The 27,971-nt window shown below is 40.0% G+C and overlaps 2 protein-coding genes across 2 annotated transcripts in view; both read right to left on the reverse strand.

Annotated features, from left to right (window-relative positions):
- The window catches only part of Slc27a2 (solute carrier family 27 member 2), a 59,457-nt gene that overhangs the window by 17,065 nt on the left and 14,421 nt on the right, over positions 1 to 27,971 (reverse strand). The window contains exons 2-4 of the mRNA XM_004669728.2: positions 13,624 to 13,833; positions 7,873 to 8,031; positions 4,892 to 5,016 (exon numbers count right to left, since the gene is read on the reverse strand). Of these exons, the coding sequence (XP_004669785.2) occupies positions 4,892 to 5,016; positions 7,873 to 8,031; positions 13,624 to 13,833 (494 nt within the window). The remainder of the gene's footprint in view (positions 1 to 4,891; positions 5,017 to 7,872; positions 8,032 to 13,623; positions 13,834 to 27,971) is intronic.
- LOC123462752 (ATP synthase subunit ATP5MJ, mitochondrial-like) lies at positions 9,624 to 12,035 on the reverse strand. The gene is made up of 3 exons (XM_045156008.1): positions 12,030 to 12,035; positions 10,274 to 10,336; positions 9,624 to 9,743 (listed from the first exon to the last, which is right to left on the reverse strand). The coding sequence occupies exons 1-3, from the start codon at positions 12,033 to 12,035 to the stop codon at positions 9,624 to 9,626; spliced, it is 189 nt and encodes a 62-aa protein (XP_045011943.1).

Below are 27,971 nucleotides of genomic sequence, written 5' to 3' on the forward strand. Positions count from 1 at the left end.
CTGTCATAAGCAAGCAGACATCAAAGAGAAATAAAAAGAAAAATAAAGGGCTGGACATATGGCTTAGCAGGTAAGGCACTTGCCTACAAAACCAAAGGACCTAGGTTTGATTTCCCAGGACCAATGTTAGCCAGATACACAAGGGGGCACATGCATCTAGAGTTCATTTGCAGTGGCTGGAGGCCCTGGTGCACCTATTCTTTTTCTCTATCTGCCTCTCTCTCTGTTCCAAATAAATAAAAATAAAATATTTTTAAAAACAAAAAGAAAATAGAGAGAGAGAGAGGGAGAGAAAATACAGCATAACAAATCAAATAGCATCAAAAGACTCTTGAATAAAAAATGCTGTGTCCATCCTACTTATCTATCCCCACCCTCTGCCCTAGCTTACCATGCTGAGGTGAGTTATTTGTATTCTTATAGTGTTTCATCTTATCCTCACATTTCTAACTTAAATGCTTATATAGCTGTCTCTTGATTCATCAGTTTTACTCCTAAGGAATTGGGACTACAGGCCCCTGAAACCAAGCCCAGCTTGGAAATATATAGCTAAATAACGATACAGCTGGATATAGAATTCTAGATGGGCAATAACTTATTTACAACTGTAAAGGCAGAAATCACTTTTACTTTGAATTCTGAAGGCACCACGTCTTTGTCTTCTTCCTTGCGACGCTGCTATCAAAATTCAAATGATGTTCTTGGAGAATCTCCCTCCCTCCTTGTTGGCAGTCTTACATTTTATCATGATATGCCTTCCTCAGCATACATCAGTCACCTCCAGTTTTCAGATTTCTGTTCTACTGTAGTTCAACTTTGTAGTATCTCTTGGCTTCTTAGATCATGAACTTGTGTGTCTTGGCTTCCTTGTTTGAGGGGGCTTGTGAGAGATGAAAGGTTTTCACCATCGTCAGAATTCCTCAGGCCAGGCTCTTAATACTGCGCTGTACTCAGGGGAAGCTCCATCTACTTGCTTTATCAAAGAGGCCATTCTCTTTCCAGTGAACCCTCCCTGCTGCATCCCAGGAGACTTCTAGAAATGCCATATCCCATATCACCCCTCCATATACAACCCTCTAGTCATGATTTGTTCTCTTCACATTTAAGCCTCAGGATAATGGAACACATGCCTCCTGGACCAACCACTTAGCCTCATATTCTACCTGTGCAGTTCCCTGTAGGCCAGGCAGTTCATTCCATTGTTTCTAATGCTGTTCAGGTTGTCTGGTTGGAGAACTTCCTGTTCCCATTACAACTCACAGTGTGGCAAAATCCAATTTTCCTTTCCTTCTCCTTCTCTTGGCCTATCCCTGAATCTGTCCCCCAATTGTTCATTCTATGTCCTGTACTGCTACATACTACACCACTCCATCCTACTTCTACTAGAATTCAGGTGACTCAATGACAGAAATCTCAGGCTGGAAGGGAGCACAGAGGGCATTACACATGGGAGGGAGGACAGACATCTCTAAGGAGGTAAGTTGAGTCTATCAAGTTGTCAGTGTCCTGCTTACCTCAACTCATTTCCCTTTTCTCTTTTAAATTTTTTTTGTTCATTTTTTATTTATTTATTTGAGAGTGATAGAGAGTCAGATAGAGAGTGTGAGAGAGAGAATAGGCATGCCAGGGCCTCCAGCCACTGCAAACAGAATCCAGATGCATATGCCCCTTGTGCATCTGGCTAACGTGGGACCTGGAGAATCAAGCCTCAAACCAGGGTCCTTAGGCTTCACAGGCAAGCGCTTAACCACTAAGCCATCTCTCCAGCCCTCATTTCCCTTTTCAAATATGACATTCACTCGTGGTCTCTGGAACTCTTTCCTGGATTAATTTCTTCCTCTTTCTCCTCTCTCAGAAGATGTACAGAACCTCATCGAGCTCCCTTTCTATAACTAAGTTCATAACTAGAGGACTGAAATACTCAACTCTACCAATATCTTGCTCCAATAATTACTTTTTTCCTAAAGGACATTGTTTTTAGGTAACTACATAAACAAAATGGGAGCTGAACAATTGCACAATGCAAGAAATTAATTCTAATGCTCACAAATAAGTGATTTATAAGAGAAGACAGAGAGCTGGGAAGATGGCTCAGAGGTTAAAGGCTTGAAAGCCTGCTGACCCATGTTTGATTCCCCAGTACCCATGTAAAGCTAGATGCACAAAGTAGCACATGCATCTAGAATTCATTTGCAGTGGCAGGAGGCCCTGGCATATCTGTATTCATTTATTCATTCCTTTTCTCTCTCCTTGCAAATAAATTAAACAAAATTAAAAGAGACAAGACAGATTGAATTGAAGAATACTTAAAAATTCTTCTCTAAAAAACTTAAGTGAAATAGCTTTGCTATTCTACCCCTCATTCATCCTTATATGAGAGAGATGAACAGATTAAAGGCTGGAGAGATGGCTCAGTGGTTAAAGTATTTGCCTACAAAGCCTAATGATCCGGGTTGATTCCCCAGAATCCACATAAAGCCAGATGCACAAAGTAGTGCATGTATTTGGAGTTTGTTTGCAGTGGGTAGAGGCGCTGGCGTGCCCATTTTCTCTCTCCTCTCTCCCTGCCCTCTGCTTCAAAATAAATAAATAACTAAATAAATAAATATTTTTTTTAAAAAAACTTAACAAATTAATTTAATTATCTCCTCTTATTTCTTCCTCATTATATGTGGAGCACCGATTCATTCAATGAATGTGTATGGGTCAGCTACCATGAGCTACATACTAGTAGGCATGGAACATAATGATAATGACAGCCGAAATGGAGGAAACAGAGTAAATGATCATGTAAACTGGCACTATCACAGTAGGAACAAGATGGATAGCCAGGGACGGGTTGTTTGATTACCGTTATGAGGAGCCTCCTGAGGAGCGGAGACTTGGGGAAGGGCCTTCATTTACTTACTTCTTTTTAACTATGTCACACAGCATCTTGTAAATAAGTTGAATATAATGGGTGTTCACAATAACAATTCATAAACTCAGTGATTCTTTGAGTTTGTTTATTAATTTACTGTTTGATTAGCTTAAAGGAGTTAGACTCTGCTGGGTTCACAGTATGGTTCAGTCTGGTGATTCTCAACTAGGGGACATTTGACAATGTTATTATTATGACCTTGCAGAAGGGAAGGTTAGTACTATCACTTTGGGAAGGAAGGTTGAAGCTAATCCTAAGTATCCTAGGCTGCACAGAGTAAGTCCACGTAACAATTAGCGGGCCCCACGTGTCAGCACTGCCACTGCTGAGAAGCCCTGACCTGGACCCAAAGCCATTACCAGATGTCTGACGAGAGCCAAGTGAATGGACGGGTGGAGCTCTTCTGAACAATCCCATCCAGATAGCTGGTTATCTTTAAACAGCACAGACAAAAGATCCTTTTCACTTGTTGTTACCTTGATGCTTTTTTCCAAGTTTGGTCATGGATTTATTCATTAACAACATTAAATAAAATAATTAATAAATAAAAGTCTCCTGTGTATTATTGGTGTAAGAGAGGACAAGGTAGAAAGATGTAACCCCCCCCCCCAACTATCAAAAATTTACAGCCCAGGGAGGCAGGAGACATGATGACAAACATCTGCAATATATACCTACATATCTACAAGAGGCAGAAACAAAATGATGTAAGAGAAGGGAGAAATGACTTTTGTTGGAGTGACTCAAATAGATTTAATATCTTGCTTGCCCTCTGAGGTGAGGTTGGCAATGGATTTTCATAATCAGGGAAGGGAGAGGAGGATATACTAAAAGTAGAGGGTAAGATGTGAAAATGGGTAACAAGGCAGCGAATAAGTATCACAATAAAATTGATAGCAGCTTCCATCTAGGAAGGCCGCTCTACTTGATAGCTGTCAGAATAGACAACTGTTGATTGGAATGAAAACTGAAATAGATGAATTAGCTTAAGCTATGCATGACCCTAAGTGACTTGAACAAGAGTTTTGTTCTGTGGTGGTTTTAATGTAAAATGACCCCTCCCCCGATCATATGTTGGTGTACTTGATCCCAACAAGGTGGCACTATTTGGGAAAGCTGTGGGAGTTTTAGAGGTAGAGACTTGTTGGAGGCAGTGTGTCACTGGGCTTGGCCTTGAGGTATTACAGTCCAGCCCCACTTTCAGTCTTCCCTCTCTTTATTGTAACTTCCTGCAGATGTGACACCATTTTCCTGCCCTAAGCTATTCCTGGTCAGGTATTTTGTCCCAGCAATGAGATACAGCCTAATTTATTTCAAAGAGATAATAAAACATTCAGGGTTCAGAGAATACCACAGGAGATGGAAAGAATGCAAGCACCTATCAAACTCTGGTATTGGACGTGACACGGCATTGCACTCATGAATTCATACCAGCTGTGGTAACCTACACAGGACTAGCACATGTTGGGGCTGTTATAAATAGGAAAGGGTTTTGGAGGCCACTCTTCTTCCTAGTGAGCTAATGATAGCTATAGGCTGATAGGGAAGGGGGAGTCATTCTCTAATGATAGATACTGGTAGAGAAGGGCACAGGTACTCATGAGAAGGAGTGCAGTAAGATTGAGGGAGTAAGAGAGAGGAATGTAATGGAAATGTGATAAAAATGTAATATATATGTATGAAATGTCAAAAATCAGAAATCAAAAACAAAAACAAACGAACAAAAAAGAAAACCACCCCCCACACAAAAATAACCATGGAGGTGCTGCAGAGATGGCTTAGTGGTTAAGTGCTTGCTCATGAAGCCTAACGACCCAGATTCACAAGGTGGCATATACATCTGGAGTTCATTTGCAGTGGCTGGAGGCCCTGGTGCACCTATTCTCTCTCTCTCTCTTTCTTTCTGTCACTCTCAAATAAATAAATAAATGAACAAAACAACAAACAAACAAAAACGATGGAGAATGTTACCTGGGGTGTATTGCATAAATAGCGAATCAGTTCACCGATATACTGAATGACTGTGGCATTGTATTTTCTGCAGTCATCCCAGAACTGGCTGGCTGAAAATTTGGTCCGAAAAGCAAAAGTAGCACCTATGGGAAAAGCACAGAAAGTGTCAGTAAAGGAATATTGTTGAAAAATCCCTTCAACTGCATCTGTCATATGTGTGCAAATTACTTCCAAAGGCCCTATGTCCCAATACTATCCCACTAGGGTTCAAAATTTTATTTTATTTTTAAAATTTTTTTTGTTTATTTTTATTTATTTATTTGACAGTGACAGACAGAGAGAGAAAGAGGCAGAGAGTGAGAGAGAGAGAGAATGGGCATGGCAGGGCTTCCAGCCACTGCAAACAAACTCCAGACACGTGCGTCCCCTTGTGTATCTGGCTAATGTGGGTCCTGGGGAATCGAGCCTCGAACTGGGGTCCTTAGGCTTCACAGGCAAGCACCTAACTGCTAAGCCATCTCTCCAGCCCCAGAATTTTATTTTTTTACTTTTTTTTTTAAATTTGAGAGTGACAGACACAGAGAGAAGGACAGATAGAGGGAGAGAGAGAGAATGGGCGCGCCAGGGCTTCCAGCCTCTGCAAACGAACTCCAGACGCGTGCGCCCCCTTGTGCATCTGGCTAACGTGGGACCTGGGGAACTGAGCCTCGAACCGGGGTCCTTAGGCTTCACAGGCAAGCGCTTAACTGCTAAGCCATCTCTCCAGCCCCAGAATTTTATTTTTTAAAGTTTATTTCTTTAAAAGCAGAAAGAGATAGTGTGAAGAGAGACACAGATAATGAGTATTCCAGGGTCTCCAGCCACTGCAAATGAAGTCCAGATGAATATGCCACTTTGTGCATCAGATGGCTTTATGTATGGAGAATTGAACCAGGGTTGTTAGACTTTTCAGGCAAACACCTTAATACCTAAGCCATCTACCCAGCCCTAGAATTTTAATATATGAATTGTTTGGGAGGGAATGACACAAAACCTTCAGTCATAATATACATACATGTATGTATACATGTATATGTGCATTCATTATTATATGCACTACACATTTTATTTAAAATACACATCTATATTCAAAAGGCTTATTTAAAATGAAATGACACATGGGAGAAAAATCCTGCTATCTTGCCCAGGGAGAACTACCTTCTTCCTTCTTGAAGAGGGGTCTATGGGTCTGAGCCTTCATGAGTAAAAGTGGCATAAACCCTGAAGAAAACAAGGAGGATGACTCTCATTTGAATGGCAATGTCTGAGGAGGAAAAAAGAAGAAATGGCAAGCCGACCATTCTGTCAAAGCTGAGGAGCTGTGATAATAAGGAGGAATAAAGAATAGGGGCAGCTGATGTGCCCAGTAGTCAATAGTGGCACGTCTGGTAGGGGGTAACCAACTGCTCTCTGGAGCTGAGGCCTGCTCCATGGGAGGACATTCATGCCTGACAATGAAAACCCAGTCAAAAGCCTATGGCTGAGATCATAAGCCCTAGTGTGTGTATATGTGTGTGTGTGTGGGGGGGGATGCTATTATTGTTATTTGGCTAAATGGATATATTATGCCCACCAAACTGCCCTGTGAATATTTATGTTTATACCCATATATTAATGCTGCTCTCACTTATGGTTAGAGAGGCTTCTTTTTCAGGAAGATTCAAAACTCATCAAAGTGCTGAGAAGTGACAGTGGAATGTTTAGCACTAACTGAGACATCTCTATCACACCATTGTGGAAGAGGTGGCAGAAAAAAAATGTAAGAGCCAAAGAATAGGGGTGAGTGTATTGGAATGCTATTTTTTTGGGTACAAAGTGGCAGTTGCATTTATGACCTCACAGCAGCTGTTGTTACCTACACAAGACTTGATAATTATTGGACCCATCAACATGTCATGGAGGTTGGAGGAGGGCAAACAAAAAATGATACCAAAATAGAAGAGGAACTAGTTGGGAAGGAGAGGTTCAGTGGGGTGTGGATGGAGAAGGAGGGATGAAGGAGAGTGGATGGAGGGGCTGTGATCAGGGTACATACATTGTACATGCATACATGGAGATTGCCAACAGGAAATTAGAAAAAAAACAGGACAGCTGCTTGTAATCTCCACTGCAAGTCTGTCCACTTTTCTGAGATCTAAATCAAGAAGTATAACTTTTCCTTTTCTCCTTTCTGTGGATACCCATATGCTTTCCCTGACCCTCTGGGTTTTCTCCCAGATTATCTGAGCGTTCCTTCTCCCCTCCATGCAGTAATGTACAGACCCCCATGCAGAGTTTATCTGATTTCTTGGACACTAACTCAAAAGGTATAACTCTTTGCCTTCATTATCCATCTCCCTCATCTGCTGAGACTCACAGCCTGCTTACCCTGTTGTTGGTTTTTTCTCTAATATTAATATACATGTCCTTGAATTTCCTTGTGAGTCCAATCAGGCATGAGAAAATATAAATTATTTTAAATACTTGCTTGTGATGTGTGAGCCAAATAGGCTTGTTACCAAAGCAGAAATAAACACTTACCCCAACAGATGAAAGAGTAGCCAAATCTGCTTCTTGTGAGCAGTTGCAAATGTGTATTGGCTTCTCATGCCTTGGTGATAGGAAATATCTTTATCACACCTTCCAAGGCTCAGGGTCCATTGTGGAAGAGGTGGCGGAAAGAATGTAAGAACCAAAGGGAGGGTAGGACTACTTACAACATGCTCCTCCAGACACAAAATGGTCTGGATATCCATGACCTCACAGTGTTTAACATTATCTACACAAAACCATCATAAGAGGAGGAAAAGATCATGACATCAAAATAAAAGAGGGTCTAGATGAGAGGGGGAGGGGATATGATGGAGAGTGGAGTTTCAAAGGGGAAAGTGAGGGGAGGGAGAGAATTACTATGGGATATTGTTTATAACCAAGGAAATTGTCAATAAAAACTTAATTAATTAGTTCATTAAAAAATTTACCAGCCAGTATGCATCCATGCAAGCCAATCATAAGCGCAGCACTATGATACAAAGGCAGAGTGGTATAGATGATATCATCTGCTCTGATCCCAGTTGCTGAAGTAAGGCCAGTTCCATACCACAAGCGATGATGGGTGATGGTTGCAGCTTTTGGGAGACCTTTACAAAGATATAAGAGAAAAAAAAATCAGTGATCTAAGACTGACCATTCATAATAAGTGAGAGATCTGGCTTCATCAATCCTGTACTAAGAGAATTGATTGGTGCATGAACAGCTCAACCAGGAGTCAGGAGATTTTTTGTTTTTGTTTTTGTAAAGCATCAGAGAGTAATGCTTTAGACTTTGTAAGGCTATATGGTCATTGTTACACTGACCCAGCTGCTATTGTGCTGAAATTAGCTATAAACATACATAAAGGATTGAATAAAATTTTCTTTAGAGAAACATGCAGGGGCTGTATTTGTGGATCATAGCTTGCTGAGTCTCCAGTTAGGCAGCTGGTATAGTAGTAATCTGAACAGACTGAATTCCTATGTTGGGCTCAGTACTTTTTAAGACATATTCAAAATTTTAATTTCATTTCATCACACACAGGAGATAAAGAGAATTATACTCTTCAATCCACAGATGACCAGAAGGCTAAGATTTAGAGTCCAAATACTTAATCCCACCAATCACTTTCCTCTATAACTATTTTATTAATTTCTGGTGTAGTATTCTAGGGATTCTTCATACAAATGTGAGCAAATCTGAACATTTTTCATTTCCATTCACAACATAAGTTCTCTTATGCACTTTTTTCTTTGCCACAGTTTCTTGGAGATATGTCCATGTTTGTACAGATTTCTCACTCATTCACTTATTTCTTCTCTCTCTCAGATGCCTCGTATTTGTTATATGAAATTGTGATATATTTACATTATTTTGCTATTTCAAAAGATACTTTGATGGGGCTGGAGGGATGGCTTAGTGGTTAAGCGCTTGCCTGTGAAGCCTAAGGATCCTGGTTCAAGGCTCCATTCCCCAGGACCCACGTTAGCCAGATGCACAAGGGGGTGCATGCGTCTGGAGTCCGTTTGCAGTGGCTGGAGGCCCTGGCATGCCCATTCTGTCTCTATCTGCTTCTTTCTCTCTCTGTCACTCTCAAACAAATAAATTTTAAAAAAAGATACTTTGATGAATAACCTTGTTTAAATGGCAACTCACATTATTATAAATGATGGTACAGTCCAAAATACATATGTCTTTGTAAACTGAATACATAACTGCCATATTGCCAGTTTTTTTTAAGAGACAGAGGGAGATAGAGAACTGGCACACCGGGGCCTCAGCCACTGAAATCACACTCCAGGCACTTGTGCCACCCAGTGGGCATGTGTGACCTTGTGCTTGCCTCACCTCTGTGTGTCTGGCTTAGGTGGGATCTAGCGAGTTGAAAATAGGTCCTTAGGCTTTACAGGCAAGTGCCTTAACCACCATGCCATCTCTCCAGCCCCACATTGTCAGTTTTAAGGGTGGTTCTCATTCCTTGTTCCATCAGCAAAATGTGATAATGCCAGTTTCCTCATAGCCTCTCCAAAATATGCTTTCAAACACTGAGATTTTTTTTTGTACCTCGCAGATATGTTTATTCACATAGTAAATGGAACTTAGCCAAGTGTATAGCAAAATTCTGTATTCCCATCTAACACAGCTTGCTTAAATCTATAGGCCGACTGATGCTTCATCTCCAGTGGACTCAGGGAGCTGGTTAGTGATGACCGTGGGCAGCTGCAAGGATGGAGCCTCTCAAAGCTTTACTTATTTTATCAGCATTCCTGATTTTATAAACAATCATGAACATCAATCCTACTCCTACCCACATTTCTTCCTTTTTTTAAATTTTTGTGAGAGCAAGAGTGAGAGTGAGCGAGCGAGATAGATAGATAGATAGATAGATAGATAGATAGATAGATAGAGAGAATTGGTATCAGGACCTCAGGCAGTGAAATCAAACTCCAGATGCTTGCACCACCTAGTGTGCATGTATGACCTTGTACTTGCCTTAGCTTTGTGTGTCTGGCTTACATGGGATCTGGAGAGAGATCGAACATAGGTCCTTAGGCTTTGCAGGCAAGTGCCTTAACTGCTAAGCCATCTCTTCAGCCCCCAAATTTCTTCTTTTTAAAATATTTTTAAATTTATTTTATTTATTTACTTGAGAAAAAGAGGGAGAGAAAGAAGAAGACACAGAGAGAATGGGAGTGCCAGGGCCTCCTGCCACTGCAAATGAACTCCAGACCCATGCACTACCTTATGCAACTGGCTTATGTGGGTACTGGGGAATCGAACCTAGGTCCTTAGGCTTTGCAGGAAAGTACCTTAACAATTAAGCCATCTCTCCAGCCCCCAAAGTTCTCAATAAACCTGGGTATAGTAGGGTTTCAGAGAGACCCACATATTCTTAAGAATGCTTTGAAGCACCTTGGAAAGACCAAAGGCTCAGGCCATGCTGTACCCACACAACAGACTATGAAAGGTCACTGAGCATGCAGGCATTGCACAGGCTCAAACACTGAGATTTCTGCAGAAACAAAAATGTATCTCAATTCTAATATATTAGACTAAATGCATTTGCATCTTTTTTAATGTGTATATGTGCACACATGCACAGGTTCATGTATGTGGAGGCCAGAGGACAACTTTGGTTGTCATCCTCAGGTACACTGTTCACCTTTAAATAAATCTTTACTTATTTGTTTGTAAGCAGAGAGAGATTAGAAGAGAGACAGACAAGAGAGAATGGGTGTGCCAGGGCCTCCAGATACTGCAACTGAACTCCAGATGCATAAGCCATTTTGTGCATCTGGCTTTACATGGGTACTGGGGAATTGAGCTTGGGTCTTTAGGCTCTGCAGGCAAGTGCCTTAACTGCTGAGCCATCTCTCCATTTGTATAATCCATCCTTTTAGAGACAGGTTCTCTTATTGGGCTGGAATTTCAGCTAGGGTTGCCCAGCTGGCCAGTGAGCCCCAGGGATCCTCTTGTCCCTGCTCCTCCAGCTCTGGGATTACAGACATGTATTCCACTATGCCTTGTATTTTTATGTGGGTTCTCCGGATCAAATACAGGCCCTCATGCTTGCAAGGTTAAGTAGTTTACTGACTGAGCTATCTCCTCAGTCCTTGCATTTTCTCAACCACAATTTATGTGAGTTTCTATTGAAAGTATGCTTACATTGTTTCACATGGAAGATCTAATTAGTTGAGGAAGGCAGTAAGTCCCTATTAAGAGGCCTAGGTTCAAGTTTAAGACCTGAGTGAGCTGGTATGCTTTCTGAAGAAGGCAGATTTCTGAAGACTCAGACAGAGTACCTTATCCAGGAATTGTGGATAACAGTAATTTGTTATATAGCCTGCAAACTACCAGCAGTATAAACACAATTCAACATTAATTTCTTCTGTTAGTGGTCCAGAGCACTATATTAATATCATTTCCTAATTCTGCTCTGAAGCACTTTCAGAACTTTCCTAATTTAAAATTTTATATTAATGAATAAATAGAACATTTCATAACAATTACATAATTTTGTGCTAATAACTTCCTTTGAGAAACAGAGAAAACATTTTGTTCCTCAAGTGCTTAACTGAATTGTTTTGAATTAACTTTCACAATGGTAACATGCAAATATTTTATTTACAGATAAAGAAAAAAGTAAAATAAATTAATCCTATTATCATCCAATTAAGTATAAATGCTGCATTATGGGATTCCTACCAAGAGTGTTTTGTCCTTTCCCCTGAAAATGAATTTTCTATTTTCTTGCCAAAACAGGCACTGAAGAAACTCCACTTTTCCATTTAGTACCAGAATGAGAACTCCTCACCACTAGTCAAAATATCATTTTTTTCTCAATTAAAATCAAAGTTTACAATTAATTTTACTACTCTATGAAGAAATGAAGATATACCTCATATATCAAGGTGGTGTTTATGAAGTGCAAGCATGAGTTGGTTATTTATGCCACCCACCTTTCTGTTGGTACGGCAACACACAATTTCTGACAAAAAATTACAAATATTATGCTTCAGGCATAGGCTCTGTCATTCCAAGATTTTCCCTTTCATTTATTTAAAAGAAATATTCAACAAAAGTGGCAATATGAAGGGAAGCCCACATTCATGTTGAACTGAGGTCAAGAAACTATGATAGCAGCTGGGTGCCAAAGGCCTATGGGGGCAAAGTAGACAGTACCTATCAGCTGGTATTGATCTGTCAGGCTCAGCAGAACCTTCAGCCTTATCTATAGTGTGTGATTACTTAACAAGGAGAATGCATGCATGTGTTGTCTACTTAAATTAAAATCTTAATCAAGGACTGGAGAAATGGCTTAGCAGTTAAGGCACTTGCCAGCAAAGCCACAAAACCCAGGTTTGATTCCCTAGAACCCACATAAAACACACCCATTCATTCTCTCTCTCTCTGTCCATTTCTCTCTCAAATAAATAAATAAAATATTTAAAAATTTAAGCCAAAGAGGTATATCAAAAGTTTAAAAATAATAAAAAACTAAAAAAGAGGTATGTCTCATATATTTAATTTTTTACCAGTAATAATAAAGATAATCATCATCATCATGAAGAGATCAAGGCTGACTTCCTGCCTTTCTTTTCCATATATCCCTCAGGCTCCATAGTTTACATTTTGGTAATATTTTCTCTGGCCTAGAGTAGGGAGACACTGAATATCTGTTACATAAATAAACTGGGAGGTATTGCCACCTAGCTTCAATTTTATGAACCATGGTGTTAGTCTACAAGGTGAATCCTGATACTTCTACTTCTTATCATGGGAAGTTATTAATCTTTTTTAAAAAATTCATTTATTTGAGAGAGGGAGGGAGGAGAGGAGGAAGAGTAAGTGAGTGAGTATGGGTGTGCCAGGGCTTTTTGATACTGAAAATGAATTCTAGATGCATATGCCACTTTGTGCATCTGGCTTCATGTTGGCACTTTGTACAGCAAGCTTTTCAAGCAAGTGCCTTTAACCACTGAGCAATCTCACCAGTCATCTTAGTCTTTTAATTAGCTTCTGAATCTGTAAAATAGGAGTAAGAATAGTATTAATCTCCAGAGAAGTGGGAAATTGTATGGACATATGTCTCAAAGTTCTTAGAAGAATTCCTGTTACCTATGACTTAATATTGCTTGTTCCACATAGCCCTGCTGGTTGGCAACATTTTTTCTTGGTGGTCTGTAAAATATTGGAACACAGTTGAAGGCATTCTAGATTTGATGAAATACAGCATTTTAGGCTTTGTACTACAGTAGCAAGGGTGGCATGGGAAAATCATGTGAAAACATTTATATGCATTTATTCCATAGCTGTATATGTATCCCATTTATAGTGATTATATGTTATATATGGACTATGGATCAACTAGAAGCCAAATGCAACTAGCATGAGAAAATTGTCACAACTTGTTCAGGGCCAAATGTCAGCCATTACTCCAGTCACTTTATCATTCTTGGTGAACTTCTCCAGTACCTGGGAGAGGGCGTGCAATCTAGGAGACGAGTGAATGAGATCATACACAGTGAAGTAAGATCAGCTCTCATGGCAGAGCTAAATCCCCTGAAGGCAAGTTATCGGACAAGTTTTGCCAAAGAAAGGGAACATTTAACAGCTTAAGCCAACATTTAACTCATCCAGGCAGGCCCATGTCTTTGAGAATATTCTCTTGATTTTTTTTTTTTTTTTTTTTTTTTTACCTGTGGTTCCAGAAGTATAAATGTATAGGGCAGGAGTCATAAACGTGATCTCAGACCTCCATGACTCTGGGATAGGATCAGTTGACACTTCATCTATTTTGTCCAGCAATGTGTCCACCCCATTGGTGTTAGAAGTTCTGCTTACGTAATAGACAGACACGTTATCTTTTTTCAGGGTTGGCAGCACCTCTTCAATAGCCTCCTGGAGGTCTAAATGTAGTGAAAAAAATTTAAACAAACTACATTAGTCTATTAAGTTTCTATTTACTATAGTAAGCTTCATGATACTTTTGAGTACAGCATAAATTTTGCTAAATTGATATTTTTGATAAATACAATTGGTAAAATGATATAATAAGTGATGCTTATAGTTTTTAACATGGAACTTGCTACATTTGAAAAAAATCACAAGATTTCAATTTTTGAAAGAAGGAAGGTTGAGTCCATTTCATTTATTTGTTTATTTATTTGAGAGACAGAGATGAGAAAATGGGCATGCAAGGGCCTCTTGCCACTGAAAACAAACTTCATATGTAAGCACCACTTCATGATTCTTGCTTTCTGTGGGCACTGGAACATCAAACCCAGGATTGCAGGCTTTGCAAGCAAGTGCCTTTAGTTACTGAGCTATCTCCTCAGCCTAAAGGTTGAGTTTTGATGGTTTCATAAACATAGCAGGTGGTTGGTAAAAATCTGTACTTGTGATAAGAGCACACAAATTGATATGTCAACAAAACTGAAGAACTATAAGCATTTAATTTACATGCGGAACTTATACTTATCTAAAAATAAACCAGAAGGGCTGGAGAGGTGGCTTACTGGTTAAAGTGCTTGCTTGCAAAGCCAAAGGACCCAGGTTCATTTCCCCAGGACCCATGTAAGCCAGAAACACAAGGGGGTGCACATGTTTGGAATTTGTTTGCAGCAGCTAGAGGCACTGACGTACCTATTCTTTCTGCTCTGTATCTGCCTATTTCTCTCTTCCTCTATTAAATAAATAAATAAATATAATATTTTAAAAAACTAGAAAGGAATGTAGCTATTCTAATATGTGCCCACTGGAGCATTAATTAAAATGATTTGTACAGCAGAAGAAAAATTGAAAGGAGAGAGACATGTTGATTAGCAATAATAACAGAAGCCAAGTTTTTATACAACATTTTTGGTACCACATCAGTAACATGTAGTTCCACTAGGAAGAGCTAGATGATCTAAGAAATAAGCTCTAAATTATTAGCACATTATCTCATCTGAGTAAAAAGAGACTGGTTAATTTAGAGCAATATTTTCCCAACTGTGGATCACAATACAGTAATGTAGTATTGTGATCATTTAAGGCAACCAGTATTTAAAAAAAAATTAAATATAGTGAAGCAGACATTTTCAGAACATATATACATAGTAAGAGCTAAGTGTTGTTTTCAAGTTTTGTGTCAGTCACATGAGTGTGTGGGTACAAACAAATCTATTACTTGATGGGTCAGGTTAAAAAAAAAGGTTCTGGGGCTGGAGAGATGGCTTAGCGGTTAGCGCTTGCCTATGTAGCCTAAGGACCCCGGTTCAAGGCTCAGTTCTCCAGGACCCACATTAGCCAGATACACAAGAGGGCGCACATGTCTGGAGTTCATTTGCAGTGGCTGGAGGTCCTGGCACGCCCATTCATTCTCTTCTCTCTCTCTCTGCCTCTTTCTTTCTCTGTGCCCATCACTTTCAAATAAATCCCTAAAATTTTTTTAAAAAAGGTTCTGATTCAATATGTAAATGTCATTTCATATTTGCTACCTGGCGTTTTGTGTTCTTAATCTGTAGCATCCTACAGATTACAGATTACAGATTAACTGCTTTTAAGATCAACTGTCTTGAATTGTAATAAGTGAAGTGAATACACTGATTCTTAATAGGAAGGTGACTCGGCAGCCAGGGAATTTCCCTAGGGAAGCTATGCCTGACTCATCTCGATGATTTGTTTTTCAGGTGTTTGTGCATGATGTCTCCATCCAAATAGAAAATGTCACTATCTCCCAGGTTAAGTAGATATATTTAAATTTAAAAAATTAAAGAACTCGTGCTCTTTTAAAAATAAATTATTAAATCATTACAAAACCCCATGCCTTGGGCAACGGCTTTCAATTTTTTATCTCTTTTGGTAATCATCTCTCCGTCACCAAACATGTGTCTTTCCTGCTGCTTTTTGGCCTGTTTATTTTGACCTCTCCCCAGGCTCATTTTACTACTGTTCACTCCCACATATTATTACTTTCACTTTATTTTTATTATTTTTTTTAATATCTATCCTGACACCGAAATTCCTTCTTCCTAGCATTGTTGATGGATTGGCTCTAGAAGCTAAAAACCAATGATTATGCCCAATATGGTTATGGCTATGTAAAAAAATATTCATCACAGAGCCAAAGAGCACATTATAATTGAATTTTCTTTCTGGAATAGTTTTTCCCCACAATTACTAGTTGGCTATCATTCTTTAATATACTATTTGCCTCAGTTATTTTTTCAGCCTTTATCAGATTACTTCCCCTTTTCATGCCCCCAAGAGTCCTTAGTTTACTCTCTTTTTTTCTTAAAATATTTTTATTTATTTATTTCAGTCAGCGAGAGAGAGAGAGAGAATGGGTGCACCAGGGCTTCTAGCCACTGCAAACAAACTCCAGACACATGCACCACTATAAGCATCTGGCTTATGTGGGACCTGGAGAATCGAACCTGGGTCCTTAGGCTTCGCAGGTATGCGCCTTAACTGCTAAGCATCTCTCCAGCCCCTTAGTTTACTCTTACATGTTGTTTTTGTCTGGTTCCTGTCTTGCCCTTGAGCACTTTGGAAGGGCTACCAAAAGTATCAACATTGTAGCAGCTCAATGGGTAGCCTCCAATCCCTTGTCTCTTCCTTGGGAGGCTCAGCTGCTCATTATTACCTAGATTCTTGCAACAGTCTCCTGTGTGCTTGCTACTAATTTCTCCCTGCTTGTAATTTATCAGTTTCACTACTGCCAAACTTCTCAGTGCCACCCTGTACAAAGTTTCACATCCCTTGTGAGAGAACCCATCCTCCTATTCTGGAGCTCCTGAGTATTCTCACAGCCTCACCTCTGTGGGTCTTTCTGATGTTTCCTACTGTCTACCTCTGTCTGTCCACGTTGATCCAAATGAGGGTCCAAAAACTTTCCACAGGCTTATATTTCATTACCTTGGTCTGGGCTGCTTCATCAGCTGTGAATGCCTTCTCACCCCTGGTCACCTGGGAGAGTCCTGCTTCATGTCAGCCTGGTGACAATTCTGTTTGGTCACTTTTACTTCTCTTGCAAAACTGGCTCCTCATTTCTCTGAGTCCCACAGGGGTCTGCCCATACTTGTATCAGGTATTTTCTTTAGTAGACATTTTGACATGATTCATTTCTTCTACTTAACAGTGAGATTTTTGAGATTAAAGGATCATAATTTAATCATTACTATTCTCCCAAAATTAGACAAATACTCAGTGTTTATTATAAAATTTTATACATTGTATTGTGGAAGAGTAGGAATAAACTAACACTGCTTATTTAAGGGATTCAAATACTACAATATTTTGAGTTGATAAGCCATTAATAAAATAAAATGAAGTGATTTCTGTGACCTGCCTTGATTACAATAAGGATTCCCTACAGCCATTTGGTTATGATCCCTCTCTTTGACAGAGTAGGTAACCATTGCCTCTGTCCACCATGATTTCTCTCCCTCTTCTCTAGGCTGTTAGTATAAAATTTATTTGGTTGTCAAGTTGAGGGTCCAGTGGCATACTGATCTTATTGGGACACACCAGAGTAGACTTTCTTCTCATAAGTTGATATTAAAACAGATTTAAAACTCTGTAAGTGAATGTTGTGTGCCTATGATCTAGTTGCTATTTAATGTATCTCAAGTCTTTTATAAATATGATTGGGCCTACATACCTTGTCTTTCAGTTAAAATTTTGGAATTCTTATTGCAAAGTGAGCTCACTTAAGTATGGCAATCAGCCAGGGCACAATAGCTCAAGTCAGTCTATTTGTCATAGGTGGGTTCTCTGGGACTGTGACACTGATATTTGTTGAGTGCTCAGAGGAGCTGTATCTGTGAGGTTTCAAGAGAAGCAGATCAGAAGAGAGAGAGGTGGACTTCTGGGTAAGATAGCCATGCCAAAGCAGCCTAGTGAGGGAAATAAGCAGAAAAACACCACAATATACTCTTCTGCTGAAAAGTGAAGGTATGCAAAGAATTATTAACCACACCAAAGAAGCAGGAGAGACCTAGAGCTTCTAGCAACCACACAAGCAGCCAGAATCAGCTCCAGCTGTGGCAGTGGCACTGGCCATCCAAATCCTCTGGGAAGAGCTGCTGCCTGAGCCATAGAAGCAGAACCCAGGTGAAGGGACTCTTCACTCATGCCAACCTCCTCACAGTCAAAAACCTAATGGAGAAGTCAGCAGAGACCAGCTAAGTGGCTCCTGAAGAAGACAAATGGGACCAGCTACACAGCTCTAAAACAACTTCAGGGACTTCCACAGCCTCCTCCCTTCCAATCCCCATCTCTGGCAACCACTGGAGATCTGGGGAAGGGAACTCAGCTATACAACATCCAGCACAGCCATCAGAACAGCAGGTCCACAGATCCAACCAGCCTAGTCGAGCCCACAACACCACAAAGAGGGGCCCAAATGGGAACTCAGCATAGGTGAGACTAGAGGCCAATCTAAAAGGTAATTACCTACTTACACTGGGTTAATGCCTGCCCCAAAGCCTAGCATGTAGGCCTGCACTGGAAGTACTAATCTCACCTTTCATGTCAGGGCAGGCTGTGTGTTAGATTTGCTTGATGGTTGGCTTTACTAGTCTTAAATAAGTTGTATTTTAGGATTGTCTTTTGTTGATTCCTTTTTTATAGTGCATTATCTTTTATTTCTGTCATTCTTGGGGGCAGGGCCTCATTCGACTCTAGACTGACCTGCAACCCATTACAGACTACAAATCTCAGCTTCCAAGTTGACAGGATGTGGGCAACACATACCCTTAAGGACTTTGATTTTGTTAGATTATCTATTTACTGAATTTTGCTTTCTCAAGGTAGGGTCTCGCTCTAGTGCAGGCTGACCTGGAATTCACTATGAAGTCTCAGGTGGCCTCAAACTCATGGCGATCCTCCTACCTCTGCCTCCTGAGTGCTGGGATTAAAGGCGTGTGCCACCACACCTGGCACTATCTGTTTGTTTTAATCCCCACTCTTACATTAATACTCCATGCTGGTTTTTATTGACTGTATGCATTGCTCAGTTGAATTTTAGAATTTACCTGTGTTTTGCTTCATCTAGTCTTCTAGAATACTTGCATAGCATGCAAACCCAACACCTTGGGTCACTTCTACTGTTACTCTGGGGGTAATATAAGAGCCATACCTGGCACCTCAAGCTCCTACCCCAAAGATATATAATGTCAGATTTACATGTCTAAGAATACTGCAGATAATTAGAAAACCCAAGTATCAAATTAACCCAAGATGCAAAAATCTCTACATTATAATAAAAGAAACAAAAATGTCATGACAATGTAATTCCACCAAAAATTATAAATCCATCAGAAATGACCTCCAGTAAAACTGATTTAGACTGAATGCCTGACAGAGATTTCAAAAGAATAATTATAACTATGCTCAAAGAAATCAAAGGAATCAAACAATTAAAAAGGAAACCAGGGCTGGAGAGATGGCTTAGTGGTTAAGCACTTGCCTGTGAAGCCTAAGGACCCCGGTTCGAGGCTTGGTTCCCCAGGTCCCACATTAGCCAGATGCACAAGGGGGCGCACGTGTCTGGAGTTCATTTGCAGAGGCTGGAAGCCCTGGCGCGCCCATTCTCTCTCTCTTCCTCTATCTGTCTTTCTCTCTGTGTCTGTTGCTCTCAAATAAATAAATAAATTAAAAAAAAAAAAAGGAAACCAACTTAATGAAATTAGGAAGTCAATACAAGGCATGAGTAAGGAAATAGAAATAATAAAATCAGAAATATGAGAAAAGCAAAACAGAGTAGGTCAAATAGAAAACTTTGTAGACAGTCCCACCAGTAGAATGGATCAAGGAGAGGATAGAATATCTAAAGTAGAAGACAAGGTGGCAGATCTAGTATAGTCCAAGAAAGAGAAAAACAAAATAATAGGAAGATACAAATGGGAATTTTAAGGCATTCAGGACAGTATGAAGAGATCAAACATAAGAATGCAGGGTATAGCAGAAGGAAAGAATTTCACTCCAAAGGCAGAGTAGGAATTTTCAACAAAATCATAGAAGAAAATTTCCCCCAAGCAGGGAAAGAGATACCAAGACAGATGCAGGAAGCCTATAGAATGCGAAACAGACAAAACCAGGAAAGAACCTCTTGTAGCCATATTACAATTAAACTACTAAACACACAATCCAAAGAAAATATATTGAAGCAGTTAGAAAGAAACATCAAGTCACATCTAAGAGCAAGCCTATCAGAATAAAAGCAGATTAATCAACACAAAATTTTAAAGCCATAAGGATATTGAATGATGAATTCCAAGTTCTGAAATAACTGCCAACCAAGATTACTTTACCCAGCCAAGCGATCCATCCAAATTGGAGAAGAAAAGGACACTAAACAATAGAAACAAGCTAAAGGAATATATGACCACTAAACCAGCTCTATAGAAAATACATTAAGGGATCCTCTACACTGAAGAGAAAGAAAAGCACACACATAAAGTAACAGGAAAAAACAAACCATATTCAAATAATTGTTAATATAGGAGAGTAAAAGAAAAACTACAAAACAAGAACAATGGCAAGAGTAAATGCACACCTTTCAATAACAACTCTTAATATCAATGGCTTCAACCAAATGACATAGGCTTTCAGACAGGATTAAAAGGCAAACTCCTTCTATTTGTTGCCTCCAAGAAACCCACCTCTCCATAAAAGAGAAGACACTAAATTAAGGTGAAAGGATGGAAAATGGTATTTCAAGCAAATGGGTATAGAAAACAAGCACCTGTTGCTATCCTAATATCTGACAGGCTAGATTTCAAACCAACATTAGTTAAGAAAGATAAGAAGGTCACTTTATACTGATTAAAGGAACAATTCAACAGGAGAATATTATGATTCTAAACATATATTCACTTAACATGGGTGCTTCCAATTTTATCAAACACTGTTAGATTTAAAGTCACAGATAACACCAAACACAATTGCAGTTGGTGACTTCAATACCTCACTCTCATCAATTGACAGGTCATCCCAGCAAAAAATAAAGAGAGAGGCATCTGAATTAAATGATATCATAGAATAAATGGACCTAACACATATCTACAGAATATTCCATCCAAATGCTGCAGAATACACATTCTTTTAAGCAGCACATGGAACATTCTCTAAAATAGACCATATATTAGGACACAAAGCAATCTTAACAAATACAGGAAAACTGAAACAATTCCTTATACTTTATCTGATTACAATGGGATTAAACTACAAATCAAAAGCAAGAAAAACTATATAACATACCCAAAAATCATGGAAACTAAACAGTACAATACAGAATGATGAATAGGTCATTGAAGAAATCAAGAAGGAAATAAAAAAATTCACAGCATCAAATGATAATAATAACTCAACATACTAAAACCTTTGGGATACAATGAAGGCAGTCCTAAGAGGAATATACATCAAAAAGATCATTCACCATGTCCAAGTAGGCTTTATCCCCGAGATGCAGCAATGCAGAGATACACAAATCAATATATGTAATGCATGATATAAATGGATTGAAGGACAAAAATCACATGATCATCTCAATAAATGCAGAAAAGGCATTTGGCAAAATCCAATATCTCTTCATAGTAACAGTTCTAAAGAAACTGGGAATAGAAGGAACATTTCTCAACACAATAAAGGCTATTTTTGACAAATCTACAGTCAACATAATACTAAATGGGGAAAAACTTGAAGCTTTTCCACTAAAATCAGGAACAAGACAAGAGTGTCCACTGTCCTCATTTTTATTTAATATAGTACTGGAAGTCTTAGATACAGCACTAAGGTAAGAGACACTTGTAAAAGGGATACAAGTTGGAAAGGAAGAGATCAAATTAGCATTATTTGAAGATATATGGTTCTATACATAAAGGACCCCAAAGACTCTACCAGCAAACTATTGGCATTGATACTTTTAGCAATGTATCAAGATACAAAATAAACACACAGAAATAAGTAGCCTCCCTATATACTAACAAACAACATGCTAAGGATGAAATCATGGAATCATTCCTGTTCACAATTGTCTCAAAAAGGAAAAGTGTCTTGGGACCGGGCATGGTAGTGCATGCCTTTAATCCCAGCTCTTGGTAGGCAGAGGCAGGAGGAGCACCTTGAGTTCAAGGCCACCCTGAGACAATACAATGAATTCCAGGTCAGACTGGGCTAGAGTGAGACCCTACCTTGAAAAAAAAAGTAGCTTGGGATAAACTTGACCCAGGAAGTCAACAGTCTCTACAATGAAAACTTTAAAGGGCTGAAGAGATGGCTTAGCAGTTAAGGTACTTGCCAGTGAAGCCTAAGGACTAACATTTAACTCTTCAGGTCCCACACAAGCCAGACACACAAGGTGATACAAGTGTACAAGGTTGCACATGCACAGTAGGTGGTGGTGCATGTGTTTGATTGCAGTGGCTGCAGGCCCTGGTGCACCAATTATCTTTCTCTGTGTTGCAGTCAGGTTCACATTGCTAGTAGAAATCACCCAAACAAGAGCAGTTTGTGGGAACAAAGATGTTTATTTTCATTTATAGCCTTGAGAGTGAAGCTCCGTGATGGCAGGGAAAAATGATGGCATGAGCAGAGAGTGGATATCACCACTTGGCCAACATTAGGTGGATAACAGGAACAGGAGAGTGTGCCAAACACTGGCAAGGGGATACTGGCTCTAATACTCATAAGCCCACCCTCAACAATACAGTGTCTCCAGGAGACTTTAATTCCCAAATCTTCATCAGCTGGGAAGCTAGCACTCAGAGCACCTAAGTTTATGGGGGACACCTGAATCAAACCACCACACTCTCTCTTGTTCTCTCCCTCTTATAAGAAAAAAAAAAAACAACTGAGCCAGGCATGGTGGTGCACACCTTTAATCACAGCACTTGGGAGGCAGAGGTAGGAGGACTTCCATGAGTTCGAGGCCACCCTGAGACTACATAGTGAATTCCAGGTCAGCATGGGTTACAGAAAGACCCTATCTTGAAAAACCAAAACAAACCAACCAAAAAAACAAACAAACAAAAAAAACAAAACAACAACAAAAAACACTTTAAAACACTCAAGAGAGAAATTTCAGAAGACATTGGTAAATGGAAAGATATCCCATGTTCTTGAATTTGAAGAATCAATATTGTGAAAATGTCAATCTTTTTTATTAACTCTATTTTTATTTATTTGAGAGACAGTAAGAGGCAGAGAGAGGGAAGGAGAGAATGGGTACACCAGGGCCTCCAGCCACTGTGAATGAACTACAGATGCATGCATCTGGCTTACATGGGTCCTGGGGAATCAAACCGAGGTCCTTTGGCTCTGCAGGCAAACACCTTTACTGCTAAGCTATCTCTCCAGCCTGAAAATGTCCATCTTATGAAATGAAGTCCACACATCTAATGCAATCCCCATCAGAATTTCAATGGTATTCTTCATGGAAATAGAAAAGGCAATCCTAAAATTTATTTGGATGTACACAAAAATCCTCAAATAGCCAAGCAATTTTGAGCAACAAAAATTAAGCTGATGGCACCTCTATACCTGATTTTAAGCTATATTACAGAGTCACAGTAACAAAAACAGCATGGTCCTGGCACAAAACACTCATTGATCAATGGAACAGAATAGAGGACTGAGATGTAAATCCAGGCAGCTACAGCCATCTGATTTTTGATAAAAATGCTAAAAATATTCATTGGTGAGAAGATAGTCTCTTTAACAAAAGGTGCTGGGAAACTGGATATCTATATGTAGAAGAATGAAATAGATCCTTATCTCTGTCCAGGAAGCAGAATCAAGTTCAAATGGATCTAAGACCTTAATATCAGACCTGAAATTCTGAAACTCCTAGAGAAAAAGTAGGGGAAACATTTCAAGATATTGGCATAGGAGACAACTTTCTGAATACAACCCCAATTGCTCAGGAAATAAGACCACTAGCCAACCAATGAAACATCATGAAATTAAAAGGCTTTTGTATAGCACAGGACACTGCGAATAGAGGCAACCTACAGAATGGGAGAAACATCTTTGCCAGCTGTACATCTAACAGCAGATTAATATCCAGGATAGACAAAGAACTCAGAAACTAAATAATAAGAAATCAGACAACCCAATTAAAATGGGCTACAGAGCTGCTGCAGTCAGGCTCAGAATTGCTGGCAGAAATCACCCAACCAAGAGCAGCTTATGGGAAAAAGAGGTTTATTTTGGCTTACAGGCTTGAGGGGGAAGCTCCATGATGGCAGGGAAAACAATGGCATGAGCAGAGGGTGGACAATAGCAACAGGAGAGTGTGCCAAACACTGGCATGGGGAAACTGGCTATAATACCCATAAGCCTGAACCCAACAATACATTGCCTCCAGGAGGAATTGATTCCCAAATCTCCATCAGCTGGGAATCTAGCATTCAGAACACCTAAGTTTATGGGGGACACCTGAATCAAACCACCACAAGAACCAAATAGAGAGTTCTCAAAAGTAGAAATACAAATGGCATATAAACATTTAAAAATGTTATATATCCTTAGCCATCAGGGAAATGTAAATTAAGATTACTTTGAGATTCCATCTCATTCCCATCAGAATGGCTATCATTAAGAAAACAAATGACCATAAATGCTAGCAAGGATGTAGAAAAGGAACCCTTCTACACTGTTGGTGGGAATGTAATCTGGCACAGTCATTGTGGAAATCAGTGTAGAATTTCCTAAGACAGCTAAAAATAGATCTGCCATATAACCCAGATATATATACCACTCCTACATTTATAGCCCAAGGATTCTTCTCATTACCTTAGAGATACTCACTCATCCATGTTCATTACCACTCTATTTATGATAGCTAGGAAATGGAACCAACCTAGATGTCCCTCAACTGATGAGTGGATAATGAAGATGTGGTACAATGGAGTTCTATTCAACAGCAAAGAAAAATGAAATTATGAAATTAGCAGGGAAATGGATGGATATGGAAAGGATTACTCTAAGTGAGGTAACCCAGGCCCAGAAAACCAAATGTTCTCCCTCATATATGGATCCTAGCTACAAGTGTTTAGACTTACATGTGAGTTGGAATAAAAATTGGTAGCAGAGGCCAGTAAACTAGACAGGAGATAAACAGATTATGGAGGTGGAATGGCCTAAGTGAGGTCAGGGGAAGAGATTGAGTAAAGTAAGGGTAGGGGTAGGGTTAACTGAAACTTAACATGTTATGAATATGCCATATGGAACCTACTTTTTGGGATCATTGCACACCCAGAAGTCACAGATTGTTACTAGAAAAATTTCAGTGCCAGGGGTGGGATATCTTCCAGTGAGTTGTTGGCGAGGGAGTTCTCTGATGTTCCCAAAATATTATAGGTTGTTACCAAGGCTCCCTTCCCATCAGACCCTGCTGCTGAAGACTCCACATGCTTTGGCTGCAAGGTCACTAAGAAATCTTGCTGGAGCTAAGCTGAAAACCTCCTTCCTGTAGACCAGCTGACAGAAAGATGGAAAAAGCCACATTGCCTACAGCCCTATGGGAGACAGAAGTTATCAGCAGTGGTAAGCAATAGTGGACCCTACAATCCTTAAATTTGGTCAGCCAGTCCAAATGAGCCAACACGTGCAACAGTGGCATGTCTGTTATGGGTGAATCCAACCACTTTCTAATTGGGCAGGAGGCCTGCAACTTGGGAATACATGCCTGGCACTGAAAACCTAGTCAAAAGCCTATGGTGGGGGTGGTCATGAGCCCTAGGGATGTAACATCTACTGTTGTCTTGCTAAATATATGGTAGAAAAAAAGCAAAAAGTTGAACTAATTCACTGAGTTACTGTACAAGTTAATTGCTGAGGAGCTAAAACTTATCTTTGTCAGCATATGGAAAAATCCCAAAGAACAAACTGTCTAGAAAGGGCCTACAGGGACAATAAGAAGGAAAGACAGACAAAAAAAAAAAAAAAAGGAAAGATAGTTTAGACTAAAACAAAACAAAGCTCATTGTTAAAGTGGCCTGACTACAGAAATGATTAATATGCAAATTACAACATCTTGTTTGTTCACCTACCTCTGTCCTTGGCTAGGAAAACTATAAAATGAAATAAATTCTCAGCTCAGGGCCAGAGCTTCTGTGGAGGGCTACCTGAAGCTCTCTGCCCCTGGGTAATAAACTCCTCTACTTTCACTCATACTGGCATTGGAGTGATCTTTCCAGAGAATTTCTACAACATCTCTGGAGGCCCCTGTGAGATTTTCCTTCACCATAACCCCAGTTGGTCAGGAAGGACTACTGCTCCTGGGACTCCCCACCTGCCAAATGTCCCTGGAACTGGGAAGCGTATGCCCCTCACATGACTGTAGGTTCCCTTTCCAGGTGGCCCAAGGAGAATGTGAAACCCTGGACCCAAGTTCCTGAGTGGAAGGAAATGAAGCTGAATCAGATTTCCAGACCAGGTAACAATACCCTGGGGAAACCGGAAATTGGGATTGTGATTAGTTAGATCTGGAGGAGCTGGCAAGTACTGATACCCACAAGAGGAATCCCTGAGCCTCAATGCTGTTCCGATGTGATTTCTCTCTTTCCATCAAGTGGACCTCTGGTCAGAACCAATGGTATTCTGGACTCAGTAACCAGCAAGATAAGGACCCATGTTTCTCCCATTTCTGTAACTAGCTCCATCAGGGTTGTGAATGGAATTAGAGAAGAAAAGTTGTTTCAACCTCAAATGAATGAATAAATGTGTGAGAGAAGATGGCCATGTGCAGCCTGTATGAAAAGTGCACTTGATATGAATGTGTGTGCAAGTATGTATGTGGCTCACAGCCCCAAGGCTGCAGAATGGCTTCTGTCCCAAGCAGTGCGCTCAGGAAGGCTTTGCCTTTGTCTCTGTTCTGCAGCACTAACACAGTGGGAAATTCTTTGTGGAGGATGTCCTCGAAAAACCAAAAAAAAAAAAAAAAAAAAGTTCTAAAATGGAAAGATCAGGGAGCAGCCTTGTAGCCCCAAGAGAAATAAAAAACTCTTCCTAGGAAAACCAAAAAGCCAGTTTAGCTAGACCAGAAGCTTCAAGGCCAGAGATCACCCCCACACAGCTGCCTCCTAACACACTCTCCAGTAATGAGGGACTGGCTCACACAACTTAAAACTGGCAAAACCAAGGCCACAGAAAGGGGGTAATGGGAGATAATATTGTCTGAGCTACTGGGGAAGTCCACCACTCCAGGGCCTAATACTGAGGAAGAGGTTAAATGATGGAAAAGACAAATGAAGGTAAATGTCTCACTGCAAGATTTTACAAATGCTTCTGAGTTAAGTGAATATGATGAAAGTCACTCAAGCCCTAAACACAACTGTGTACCTACCAGAAGAGGAGGGAAGCCCCTCCCCCCCACTTGCAGAACCGGGTAATGCTGTCCTGCTGTGTTCCCCAGGGGCAAAAGGACAATCAGGAAGAGCTAAAATCTGGGGACACTCCCAGGCAAGTGCTAGGAAACTGGGGAAACTCTTCTGTCTTGCTCTCACATGCTGTGGCAACTCTGCAGCACCTGCCATTCCAATGTGTCACTTAGTGCTTTTCCTGCGGGGCTTGGTCTACATGATGGCCACATGGCCCTGAAATAGCAGGGGGAACCTGACACACAAGTCTCATCATTGGACATGGAGGCAAGACACAAACCTCTCTGGGCTTATGCCACCCCTGGGAAATCCCTGATGGCTCTACTTTCTTGGCTTCCCTGCCTTGCAGAGCCAGGGGGAGCTGCAGGCACAGGGAATCTCAGGGTCCTGGTCCCAGCATGATGATGGGTGAGAACCAAGTTGCTGCAGACAGATGAGGACTTATAAGACATTTGTAGCTGTTTTAAGTTTATTTATGCTTCTATGGAACTGATAACAGACAGTAGCTCCAAGATTTGTGCTTAAATTGAGAAGTATTCAATACTGAGTTTGTCAGAAAATTTCCAAAAATGTTCTAATGTGCTTTCACATTTTAAAATATGTACTTCAGACAGTTGATAAAAAGAGGTTCCAAAAATCAACAAATGATAAAATCAATTATCTATCTATCTATCATC

Source organism: Jaculus jaculus, chromosome 8 (genome assembly GCF_020740685.1).
Source record: "Jaculus jaculus isolate mJacJac1 chromosome 8, mJacJac1.mat.Y.cur, whole genome shotgun sequence".
Classification (NCBI taxonomy): domain Eukaryota; kingdom Metazoa; phylum Chordata; class Mammalia; order Rodentia; family Dipodidae; genus Jaculus; species Jaculus jaculus.